The 13,390-nt window shown below is 41.0% G+C and overlaps 1 protein-coding gene across 2 annotated transcripts; it reads right to left on the bottom strand.

The window, feature by feature from the left end:
- Positions 1 to 636: 636 nt before the first annotated feature.
- On the bottom strand, positions 637 to 4,804 carry LOC115662117 (pentatricopeptide repeat-containing protein At3g03580). Of its 2 annotated transcripts, none has more exons than XM_056307165.1 (2): positions 1,133 to 4,804; positions 637 to 1,019 (listed from the first exon to the last, which is right to left on the bottom strand). In XM_056307165.1, exon 1 carries the CDS (start codon positions 4,732 to 4,734, stop codon positions 2,062 to 2,064), a length of 2,673 nt encoding a protein of 890 aa, XP_056163140.1. In that variant the 5' UTR covers positions 4,735 to 4,804; the 3' UTR covers positions 637 to 1,019; positions 1,133 to 2,061. The 2 variants fall into 2 exon arrangements, with proteins under 2 accessions (XP_056163140.1, XP_030440159.2); XM_030584299.2 differs by having other exon boundaries at positions 1,180 to 4,804.
- Positions 4,805 to 13,390: the final 8,586 nt, after the last annotated feature.

Genomic DNA, 13,390 nt, shown 5'->3' with positions numbered 1-13,390 from the left:
ATGAAGAGGGAGTCATTACAGAGATGCCACAACCTAAATTTGGAGAAGAGGCAGTCATGCTGGATAATCTTGAGGCAGGACCAGAGTTAAAAAGCATCAAGCATCATGTATAAAAGCTGGCCAAGTGCAAACTGGTAAAGGCAAAAGGGAATTGGGGAAATTAGATTAGGCTTTCTATTTTTTTCGAAAATTTTAAAAAGTAAATAAATATGTATTTATCGGTTCGGTCCGGTTCCCACCCTAGAACTGGGAACGGGACCTCCCGGAAACCGGTTCCACTTTTAGGAATCGGGAACTAGACCGATACTCTCGAGAATTGGACCAAACCGGCCAGTCCGGTCCGGTCCTGATTCGAGCGGTCCATCATGCTCACCCCTAATATTACAGACTAAAATGAATTCTTTTCATACTTAAGTAAAAGCAAGAAAGATAAAAAGATTTGGTAGTTAGGACAAGGGTTAAACAGGCATTAAGCGCGTGTACAAAAGTGAATATTGAGTCTACTGCTCAGACTATTCAGGTCTCTAGGACAGAAAGATGAGGCTTCTGCTCAGATATTTTGCACCAGAAAACTGAGTAGTCATCACAGATTTCTCCTTACTAAAACTACAGAGAAATATTGAGTTATTACTGCAGCAGAAAACACACTGTAGTTTAATCCTTTTGATAAAGATTTCAAATCAAAGTTAATGTTCATTTACATACAGCTTAACTACACTTGTTCAGAGTCAGAATTATTGGCCTCGAACAAGCTGTCCCAGTAACTTTCCCATGAAAAGTGTAAAGAGAACTTACAATCCATATTCAATATACTATTCAAACATAATGTGTACTAACGTCGAATAACCATGATTCTAATATCACCCGACTCATCTGTCCTCGAAAAATCATCCACAAAACTCCTGTCATCAGTTACTGTGTTAGAGCAGACCATGTAATCGGACCGTTTCCCAACTGGTGCAAATGCGTGAATCCACATGCCTAGTTTTGCCTGAGTGCTTCTCATGGATATAGAATTGCTGCAGAAGAGATAAAAAGTTTTGTGAAAAAAGACTAATTATTTCAATTATACATAAGAAATCATACAGAGTGCACAGAGAAGATAAAGCAAAATGCACTTCAGTAAATTTACACATCATGTTCAGTAACAGAGAAAGTACAGATAGTCTGTTTTCTTACATGTTCTTTTGCCATTTCTCTTTGCTGGTTATAATGTTTGTCCAAATTCTCCTATGATTGTTGTTTTTTTTTTTTTTTTGTTTAGTAATCTCAGGGGGACGCTTCGTCCATCTGTAAGGTAAAGACAACAGCATTCTCCTCCATGAGAAAAGTACTTAACAGGAGAATCACTCACCCAACCTGTTTATTAAGTTGGAAGAATAATCCTTTCACCTAACTTACCCCCTTTTCACCAATTATATAAGGTTTAGCATGAGAATTTTTGCAAATGCCAATCATGATTTGTGGAAACATTTCCGAGAATACAGGTACTATGAATAAGATGTAGTAGTCCGAACTCTTTTCCGAAGTAAGTGCTTGCCACAAATTCTTCTGCTCAAGTGCTTATCCACATTGGCAATGCTACAAGCTGTTTTACCATAAAAGATTCCAGCCTTTGACCCACCTTCCTGTCCATATTACTATCACTTTGGACTCTGCCATGGCCTGCATCTCATAGGGACTGAAAAACTTGAAGAGAATCTCCAACTCAAAGTCTGGCACATTTTTCATGCCCACCTGCATGCCATACACTGTACCCAAAGTCTCTGCATTGCTTCTTCAATGACCATCCCCTCCACCACCCGTCTTTCCCAAGGATATATTCTCCTTGATAAACCCGATAAGCAATCTGCCAAAGGAAGTCCTCCCAACCTTTTCTTCTTATCTGCCTCCAATTCTCCAACTATACGAGCTTTCTCTTATGTTGGTTTTCAACATTGGTGGATAAATCAAAACTTAGCGGCAAACTTCAGCTGGAAGATTTGTGTAAAAAAATTCATGGCACTAAAAGATCGATCCTCACTCACACAGGCAAAGTAACTTACGAAATGAGCAGATCTCTCACCATCGATCACCACAGCTACAAGCTCCATTTTTGAAGAGATGGAAGCGATTCGAATCTCTCACTAAAATTTCTCTTTGTACAATATTAGATATATACTTGGAGACAGTATGGCAATCAGCACAAACCCTAAGGTTCTTCATTATCTGTAAGGGGCTTCCGGGTTCTGTATTTAGCAAACCAAATGCTATCGCTAGCCTTTCGCTATGGCCACAAAGCATGTCCCTCTTCTCATCATCGTCAACATCATGCAGGACACATTGCAAATCAGGAACATAGCCTTGTTTAGCCATCAAACTGCCTAGAATATCTAGCAACTGATAAACCTCCTCAAATTGTTTGAAGAATCTATCCCCTGTACCGAATATATAAACTCTTTTCTTTATCTCCATCCAGCTACAGCCGGCACTTTTTTTAAGTCCTTTAGATTTTATTGATTTCCGTACCGATCTTACGTGTTCCCACTTCCCCATCGAGGCATATACATTTGAAACTAAAACATTATACCCAGTCATGTCTGTATCCAATTCAATAATCCTTTTGGAGACCTGTTCAGCAATTTTCATGTTCCCATTTGCACGACAAGCACTAAGTAGAGCTCCCCATATGCTTGCATCTGGCTTCAATGGCATTGAGAGGATAAAATCCTCTGCCTTACTTAAATGCCCTGATCTAGAAAGAAGATCCACAGTGCAAGCATAGTGTTCCATTCTAGGTTCTATATTGTACTTATTCTTCATGCAGTCAAATAGATTTAGTCCCTCCTCCACCAAACCCGAATGGCTACAAGCAAAAATTATAGCAATAAAAGCAACATGATCAGGAAGGATGCCAGCAACTTCCATCTGTGCAAAAGCGTTCAATGCTTTCTGCCCCTCACCATACATCCCATAAGCAGAGATTAATGCAGTCCAGGTCACCACATCTTTTACTTTCATAAGCTCAAATACTCCGACAGCACTCTTTAAATTGCCACATTTGGAATACATCTCAATCAGTGCATTTCCTACCGGTACATTTGATTCGAACCCCAATCTGAAGATATATCCATGTATCTCTTTCCCCTGCTGTTTAGCAGCAAGTAAGGAACATATTGGTAATATGCCCAACAATGTGGCCTCATCTGGCACCAGCCCCTCATTTCTCATAGCATTGATCATTTGAAATCCTACATAACAATCCTGATGATGGATGCATGCAGAGATAATCGTGTTCCAAGTAACTATATCACGTACATCCATGAGCCCAAAAATTCTCAGAGAATCCTCCAACTTACTACATTTGGCATACATATCTATGAGGGCATTGCAAACACGCAAATCCATAGTAAATCCTGACTTTACTATGTGACAATGGACTTCTCCCCCCAGTTTAATATCTGCAAACTGAGTAGGTAGAGATAGGAGCATCACATGAGTAATAGAATCAGGTTCATCTTCCATCTTCATCATTTTAAAAAGCCGCATTGCTTCCCAATATGACCCATGTAGGATATAACCATTTAACAAGGAATTCCATGATACAGGATCCCTATCTTTCATCTTAGTAAATACTTGATGCGCAGCAAGCAGATTGCCACCTTTAGCATACATATCTAGAAGAATATTGTTAGCCCTAGTATCAAAATCCATTCCTTTTCTTACCGAGTAATCATGAATAAATGTTCCTAATTCTAAGTCACCTAAGTGTCCACAAGCACGGAGAACAGAGGTGAACGTCAATAAATCAGGTGTAAATGTGGTGATCATTTCCCTAAACAATTTGATCGAGTCTTCAAACAATCCCAGTTGACAATACCCACAGACCAGGGTGTTCCAACTGACAATATCTCTAAATACCATCTCATCAAAAACTTTCTGAGCATCCGTGACATTGCCAAACTTGAAGTACATGGAGAGGAGTCCGTTCCTCACAATGGCATCTCCATCCACCCCAATCTTCTCAACCAAACCGTGAAGTATCCGACCCTCTCTCACTGCTACCAAACCTGCACAAGCAGGTAAAACGCTGGACACAGTATACAAGTCCGGCAGCATCCCATCCAATTTCAACGCGCTATAATACCACAAAGCCTCCTTCCAGTACTGATTTGAACTGTACCCCGATATCAGACTATTCCAAGACACAACATCCCTGTGAGACATTTCCTCGAACACGTGGCGTGCTCTGCCCACGTCATCAAGCCTAGCGTACATATCAATCAGAGCATTCCCAATGTACAGGTCCGACCCAAACCCTGCTTCCGAAACATGCTGGTGAACGACCTTACCCATCTGGGCATCACCCAAGCCCGCACAGGCATTGATGACCGAAGGGAACGTGTACGCATCAGGTCGAACACCGACGTCTCGCATCCTGGCGTAGAAGCCGAGGGCTTCGGAGAAAAGGCCGTTGTGGGTGAGCGCTCTGATGATGGAATTCCACGGGTAGACATTGTCGGCGGGCGCGACGCGGTCGAAGACGGAGATGCAGGAAGTGGGTGCTCGAAAAAGCGCGTACTTGCTGATGAGCTTGCCGGTCAGGGAGGCGGATCGGTCGAGGCCCGCGGCGATCACCAGGGCGTGCACCTTGTGCAGTTCTGTGGAGCTTCGGGCTGAAGACAAGGCCTTGGAGATGGAGGAATACAGAGTTTCTCGGGCGTGGAGTCTGCATCTTGCGGCGGACAAGGACATGAGACCTCGAAGTTCGACCCTGCTTCGGGTGGCAGCCTAGCTGCTGTTTTTTCGGTTTCCCTCCTGCCTGCCACGCACGCATGGTTGATGGCGAGCGAGAATTACATTTTGGCCCCCGAATTTTTTTGGGATTGTGGAAAGTTCCCCCTACGTTTCAATCTTTTTGCATTTTTCCCCCTGACTCTTTGAAATTGGCGGTAATGTGCCCCCTTTGCGTTGACTCTAGCCGAAACCTTTTCACATATATGACCACGCGGCAACACGTGTTTAGTTATACAAGTCAAATTGATCACATATATATATATATGTATGTATGTATGTACATACGTGAGAAAAGATATAAGGGTATATATGTATGTATGTATATATGTGAGAAAAGATATAAGGGCTACTCGAACATAATGTTTGTTCATCTAAGATCGTACATTTTTGTTATACAGATTACCATCTCATGCTACGCACAAATTTGCTGTTATGTAGTCGAGACTTAGAGGAATGTATAAACCAATGCTTCCATAAATTCGCTGGTGCTTTACAATTATGGCTTCCATACTTGTTCTGTTTATTTGAAATTATGTCCCAATAAAGATAAAGAAAAAGCAACACAAAGAAAAATAAAGTGAAAAGATAAAAGAGAAATCTTGTATAGGAATAATCTTGGGAATATAAATCATTAAATGAAGGGATAATGACAAATGGCCCCTGAATTTTGGCTCAATGTGCAAAGCGATCTCTAAATTTTACATTTGTTCAATGTGGTCCTTGAATTTTAGCACGATGTACAATTTCGTCCATGAACTTTTAATTTGTTCAATGTGATCCTTGGACTTTTAGTACATGTTCAATTTAGTTTGTTCAATGTTGTCTTTTGTGTAGGAGTTGAATAAACCTTTTGCACAGGTGGATTTTGGACGAATGCCACTTCCGCAGCAGGCTCTGTCTTCCTTAATCAAGAATCTTTTGGCATTTCCTTTGAATACCTTTGTATCACAAATCGCCCATTCTACTCTTTCTTCGACTTCTACGAGGTGTGGGAAGTTCAGGCAACTTGTTGTATACATTATTTAAAGGAGGTGATTCTTTGCCCCCACGTCATTTTTGTTTTCCTTCGGATGTATGTTCCCAAAATTTATTGATTATCAATTGAAGCAACGAGTCCACCATCACTGGAAATTGATGTCATTTTTAGATGCTTCATCATGGTAACAAACCAAGAGAATTATGCTCATATGATATAACATTGAACATATTTATATAGTTCAAAAACTAAATTGAACATGTACCAAAAGTCTAGAGGCCACACTAAACAAATTGAAAGTTTAGGGATGACATTGCATATTAGGCTAAAGTTTAGGAATCACATTAAACAGACTTAAAGTTCATAGACCACATTATACATGAGCCAAAGTTCAAGGACAATTTGTATTATTTATCCTTGAATGAGTGGGAATTAGTTTCATGTGGGACTAATGATATGTAATATCGAAATCATCCTTTTACATTATACGACGCCAGCAAATATTAGGTAAACTATCACGTGAATAAGAATATTTTATATAGAGCTCAGCATTGAAAATTAATCATAGATCTTCACTCGAGTCTTGACAAATGACGAATGTAAAAAATGCATTGCATGACTCTACGAATTGATAAAAGTAGGCTTATATAGAACATACTCTAATTATAGTGGCAATTTTATCAAAAAGCATATTATGTTATCGGCATGCATTCTTTTGAGGGAAAATGATACAAACAGTTCATGAACTTTGGTCCAATGTACAATGTGGTTCCCGAACTTTTAATTTGTTCAATATGACCCATGAACTTTAACCCAATGTGCAATGTGGTCCCTAAATTTTTAATTTGTTCAATATCATCTCCAAACTTTTGGTACATATTCAATGTAGTCCCTCCATTAAACATTTTCATATAGTTGAGGGACTATATTAAACATGTACCAAAAGTTCAAGGATCACATTGAACAAATTAAAAGTTTAGAAACCACATTGAATATTATGCTAAAATTCAGGGACTATATTGAATAAATTAAAAATTCAGGGATCACATTGCACATTGAGCCAAAGTTTAGTGACTGTTTTCCCTTATTTTGACAAGCCCTTGAGCAACAATGACCACTGCACAATAGCATGCCACAAACATTATAAGAATCTTGAATTAGTAATCTGCAAATGATGTTTCGAACAACAACAAAAAATCTGCAAAGGCTGTAATATATGAGTAGATGGCGTCCTTGATTGCTTTGCTATGGATAAAGTAATACAAATATAAATCAAGGAAACATGTCCAATTATGGAGTGCCCAGCCTCATTTCTCTAGACCTCAATTTTAAGCTCCCCTTTTCTCTCTCGTTGGTAAAGCTTCTCTCTATCTTTCATGGTAGCAAACCCTAAGTTTCAAACTCCATCCCAGTTTCTCGAATACTCAACTGTAGCTCGACTCCCAATAGAATCTCTGTGTAACCATGTCCTACAGATTCCTCATGCATATCTTGCCCTTTCTCGGCTTCAAAATGTCATTGGGATCCCCCCAATAAACCCTTATTGTTGTTTTCCTCATTTACTGCATTTAGTACCAAATTTCATAATTTCTTTGCCTAAAAATAGTGCCCTACATCCTTGTCCTAACGTTCCTTGAACCCTAAATCCTTCACTACTATTCCATTGGTTACCACTTTACCTTACCTTTCGTGGCCACTACACCTACTTCCCTTGTTTTTTTACCCCTTCTTTTGTCGTGGTTTCTGGGTTTTCTGGGTCTCCGGACCCCTTGTTTGCGGCAGTCCTCTTTGGCGATTGCCACTTTTTAATCTTGCTGAGTCCTACAAGGGATGGCAGAATTAGTGCTGAGGCGCGGCTGGCCGTGCTGTGTAGACGTTTGGGTAACCTTTGGCATGAAATAGACACCCCTAATAGATTGATGGTGTTGAAAATATGTCTCGAGTTTAAGCCCAAAGCGAAAATCTGAATATTTCGAATTAATATTTTGCGGACATCCGAAATTGAGCAAAAAGGAAATATTGGAAATTTACTTTCCAAATATGTGCCGGAGGAAACAAATATTCTTTCCTAATTGATGTTGGAGTCTACGGCTTGAACAAGAAAGTCCAACGTGGCTTTTGATTCAGACCATGACTCGGTCAACTCTTGGGCACATATATTATATTCTATCGTGGGCACTTTGGAAAGTAGAAGTTGAAGAAAGCAGAGTGGTTTTCGTGAAGCCTATGTCCAGAGCAAGAGCGAAGACTTCTTGAAGCGCCGCTGCTTGCGAGTGCTTGGCAGTTGATTGTGTTCGTGGAATTACACCAAGAACTCAAGTATTCGTAGCGATTAAATCTTGTGTTAAGATTTGTGTATAATTCTTTTGCGAGATTGAGAGATTATTTCGTGAGGAATTGTGGGGCTAAACACTGCGTGAGTTATTGGGTGTAATTGGGGCTTGGGAAACACTGACAGTGTTTGAGTGACTCGAGTGTGGTTGTAATCTCCGTTGTATCGCTTGATCTATAGTGGAATTCCGTGCTGCTCTCCCCGTGGATGTAGGTCACTACGACCGAACCACGTAAATCTGGTGTCCGATTTATTTTCTTATTCTGTCAATTTTATTGTTCGATCGCTTGGCTTCCGCAACAATTGGTATCAGAGCTAGATTTGGCTGAGTTGAAGCGAATCGATGGCGATAGAAGAAGGAAAAGTGAGAATCGACAGATTTGATGGGAAAGATTTTGGTTTCTGGAAGATGCAGATTGAGGATCATCTATATCAGATGAAACTGCACTTACCCTTATCTGGGGAGAAGCCAGAGACGATGAAGCAAGCTGATTGGGAATTGCTGGATAGACGAGCTTTGGGTGTTATTCGGCTGACGTTGGCACGTAACGTCGCGTTTAACATCGTGAAAGAGAAGACCACTGCGGGTTTGATGAAAGCCCTGTCGGACATGTACGAGAAGCCCTCTGCGATCAACAAGGTCTATTTGATGCGACGTCTGTTTAACTTGAAGATGAGCAAAGGTGCGTCAGTTGCTGATCATGTTAATGAATTCAATGTGATCGTTAGTCAATTGAGTTCAGTTGATATTGACTTTGAAGATGAGGTACGTGCTTTGATTCTGTTATCCTCATTGCCTGATAGTTGGAATACTACTGTTACTGCTGTTAGTAATTCCTCTGGGTCAACAAGTTTGACGTTTGATGGTGTTCGAGATTTAATTCTGAGTGAAGACATCCGTAGAAGAGAATCTGGTGAACATGTATCTGATGCTTTAGTAAGTGAAAAAAGAGGAAGAACTGGTACACGTGTTAGCAGAAGTAGTATGAACTCGAATAGACGAAGTCAGTCTAGGACTGGTGGTGTTGTCTATTGGAGTTGTGGCAAGAAGGGGCATCTTAGAAGGGATTGCCTTAAGCTAAAGAACGACAAAGGTAAGGGAATTAGAGTTGATTCTGCAGATGATGTTGCAGCTATAGCTGATGGTAATTCGGATGATGCTGATTATGTCTTGTCTGTCACTGATAATTCGTCGTTTGGCGGATGGATTATGGATTCTGGTTTGTTCTTTTCACGCTACACCAAACAGGAACTGGTTTACTACTTATCAGTGCACGGATAGTAGTAAAGTGCAGTTGGGGAACAATTCTGAATGCGATGTTATTGGTGTTGGTGATGTTAGAATTAGAATGCATGATGATATCGTGTGGACATTGACTGGAGTGAGGCATGTTCCAGAGTTGAAGAAAAATCTGATTTCCTTGAGTGCCCTGGATTCAGCTGGGTGTCGATATTATTCAGAAGGTGGAGTTCTAAAAGTTCTTCGAGGTGCCATGGTGATAATGAAAGGAATCAAGCATAGTGGCTTGTATGAGCTTCAAGGTGAGACAGTGACGGAATTCGCTGCGGAGACGTCGAAAGCATCGGTTCGAGAGTCTGAATTGTGGCATATGCGTTTGGGGCACATTAGCGAGAGAAGCCTGAAGGTTCTAAGTGAAAGAAATTTGCTATGTGGTTATGTGGCTAACGAACTGAATGTATGCAGGTGCTGTGATTTAAATCAACGGCGGAAAGTGCAGTTTAGTACGGTTGTCAGAGAAACCACGGGAATTGCAGAATTAATTCACTTAAATGTTCGCAGGTTGTCACGGTTTCCTTCAAGGAAGAGTGCCAGATTTATGCTAACAGTTGTTGATGACTACTCTAGGAAGACTTGGGTGTTTGTGCTAAGGCACAAGTTTGATGCTGTTGTCAGGATCAGGCAGTTGAGAGCTTTGATCGAAAAGGAGACTGGTAAGAAGATCAAGCAGGTGCAGACTGACAATAGCATGGAGTTTTGCTCAAAGCTGTTAAACGAATTCTGCATGAAGGAAGGCATAATGAAACACCGCACTAGTGCCAATGAGCCACAACATGTTGCGGAGTTGATGAGCAGAACATTACTAGAGACGGCCCATAAAATGCTCTCTAGTGCTGGTATGGCTAGGAGATTCCTGGCGGATGCGCTTAGTACGGCGAGCTACCTGAAGAATAGATCCCCATCGACTGCGATTGAATGTCGGACTCCCGAAGAAGTGCGGTCAGGTAACGTTGCTGATTATTCTGTTCTTAGAATATTTGGTTGTCCATGTTATGTTCGAGTTAGTGATGGTAAGCTCGATGGAAGGACAATGAAGTGCATGTTCCTAGGTTATGCACAAGGTGAGCAGGGCTATAAGTTGTGGTGCCCGGAATTAAATTCATCTATTATCAACAGAGAAGTTACATTTGACGAGTCTTCAGTACTTCTGGCTAGGAGTGTTAATAGCAGTGTTTATACGGATCTGGGCGGTGTTCAGCTTGAGGTGGAGTTGCAACCAGAAACTCCTGAGGTAGCGGATACTAGCAAAGTAATCGACACGGATGATGCTTGTAGCGAGGTGGAGCCTATAGAATCGCCAGTTGTTGTAACTGCTGAAATTGACAAGGTGCGTATTCGATCTCCGAATAGATATGTATGCAACGATGGTTTTGCTTTATCTGCGGTTAAGGAGATTGTGTCGGAAAATCCTTGTAAAGCGGTTAAAGGTGCATGTGGAGTTGGTATTCTGATGAGGTCCACGGCTATGGCGAAGTTCAAGCGAGGCTTGGACTTGAAAGACGTCTGTGGCGGTTGAGCCCATTGGGGCTGTGGGAGAGTAGTAGCGGAATTCGGATTCTATTGAAGCGATTGTTACTTGGCTCAAACGTCGAGCCAAGGTGGAGATTGTTGAAAATATGTCTCGAGTTTAAGCCCAAAGCGAAAATCTGAATATTTCGAATTAATATTTTGCGGACATCCGAAATTGAGCAAAAAGGAAATATTGGAAATTTACTTTCCAAATATGTGCCGGAGGAAACAAATATTCTTTCCTAATTGATGTTGGAGTCTACGGCTTGAACAAGAAAGTCCAACGTGGCTTTTGATTCAGACCATGACTCGGTCAACTCTTGGGCACATATATTATATTCTATCGTGGGCACTTTGGAAAGTAGAAGTTGAAGAAAGCAGAGTGGTTTTCGTGAAGCCTATGTCCAGAGCAAGAGCGAAAACTTCTTGAAGCGCCGCTGCTTGCGAGTGCTTGGCAGTTGATTTTGTTCGTGGAATTACACCAAGAACTCAAGTGTTCGTAGCGATTAAATCTTGTGTTAAGATTTGTGTATAATTCTTTTGCGAGATTGAGAGATTATTTCGTGAGGAATTATGGGGCTAAACACTGCGTGAGTTATTGGGTGTAATTGGGGCTTGGGAAACACTGACAGTGTTTGAGTGACTCGAGTGTGGTTGTAATCTCCGTTGTATCGCTTGATCTATAGTGGAATTCCGTGCTGCTCTCCCCGTGGACGTAGGTCACTACGACCGAACCACGTAAATCTGGTGTCCGATTTATTTTCTTATTTTGTCAATTTTATTGTTCGATCGCTTGGCTTCCGCAACAGATGGTACCCAAGGAAAAATTGGTTGAATGCAGCCACTCGATTTTTGGAAAACTCTATACAAGTTCCACCATCAATTACCAAGCGTTCCTTAACACTATGAAGAAAGCATGGAAGGTGGAGTAGGTAACACTCACTCAATATGAATTGGGTATTCTCTCTTTCAAATTTACCAATGAGCAGGATAAAAAGAGTCTTAAAAAATAGCCCATGGTCATTTGCAAGAAATTTATTGATACTCCAATCCCGGGTACCAAACAAACCCCCTCATTGTTATAAGTTCTCCTCTTGTGCATTTTGGGTTCAAGTTCATAGGCTTCCTATGGAATGGTGCTCAATGAAGATGGTTTCTCATGTCACCTAGCATTTGGGCTCCTTTCAGGATGTGAAAGTAGAAAAAAAAAAAGGAGCTGCGTTTCATAGAGTGGGTAGAGCAAAAATTGTTTTGAATCTATAAGCCCAGGGACTTTGACTAATCTAGGAGAGGAGAAAGTATGGCTGAATTTTAAATATGAGAGACTACCTCGCTTTTGTTATTCTTGTGGTAAAATTGGGCATTTCACAACAAACTGCATGGAAGTTCCTTACGAGGAAGCAAAGTTTGGAGAGAATAGTTCAAGTAGATTTGGGCATCAACTTAAAGCGGTAGCTCGGGAACCAAGTCCCTATTGGAAAATCTTCTATGAAGGAGCTGGGGTAGTCAATGAAGGGTTAGAGGAAGATGAAATAATCTAAGAAACCCCACTGCAAAGCACCCAATTGGTCTGTAATGAAAAAGAAAAGATTCTTGCTCCTATTGAACAGGGGGCACGGTGTAATTTGGATCAATCCAGGGCTTTGGCTGTCTTGGCTGAAGCAAATTCACAAAAGGAGCAACATGATTTTTTTGGCAAAGGGATGGATAGTAATGATGGAGCAAAGCAATATGGTGACTGCTTAGGGCAGGCCTCAGTATGGTCAAACGTTCAGGGTCCTTCTAATCTGAATAGAGTCCTAAAGGTTCCTTCGGCCAAGAAGTTAAAGAGGAACAACCCCTATAGTTCCCTCCCTTTGGAGCTTAACTATTTAGACAAATCACAGCCATAGGAAACTCCGATAAGAATTTCTAATGAACCCACTAATGGGCTTTGGTGACTAGCCCTAATAAGCCATTGAGTTACGTATGAATGTGTTTTGTTGGAACTGTTAGGGGTTGGGCACACCCTTGAGAGTTCAAGCATTACAGGCCTCTGTAGCCCAAGATAGGCCTAACTTGGTGCTCTTAATGGAAACCAAAAGCAAAGAACCAATCATCTTTCGTATTAAGAGACAATTGAATTATCAAAATTGTTTTGTTGTTGACCTAGTGGAGATTGCGGGGGGTCTAGTAGTGCTGTGGAATGACTCTGTTTCTATGCACATTTAAGAAGCTTCTCAGCAATATATCAATATGATTTGTATGAATGCAAGTGGCAGAAATAAGATTAGAATCACACTTATCCATGCACCAAATGGTTATCGAGAGAGACTGAAGCTCTGGGACAAATTGAGGCAAGTTAGTTTGGTTACTCTCTTCCCTGGTTGTGTTTAGGGGATTTTAATGAAGTTTTATATCATTAGGAGAAAGTGGGCAGAAGGATGGTTGAGTATTATCGCCTCAATGCCTTTCAAGAATGTCTGAATGACTGCTATTTTATTGAAATAGAAAGCAA

Source organism: Syzygium oleosum, unplaced genomic scaffold, assembly GCF_021117445.2.
Source record: "Syzygium oleosum isolate NSW1041296 unplaced genomic scaffold, Sole_v2.1 Sole_v2.50, whole genome shotgun sequence".
NCBI classification, from domain to species: Eukaryota; Viridiplantae; Streptophyta; class Magnoliopsida; order Myrtales; family Myrtaceae; genus Syzygium; species Syzygium oleosum.
This window is presented reverse-complemented; position numbering and strand designations above follow the sequence as displayed.

What these genes read in the sequence shown, in the direction of transcription:
- LOC115662117 (XM_056307165.1), bottom strand. Translation starts at nt 4,734, where the DNA reads ATGTCCTTGTCCGCCGCAAGATGCAGACTCCACGCCCGAGAAACTCTG.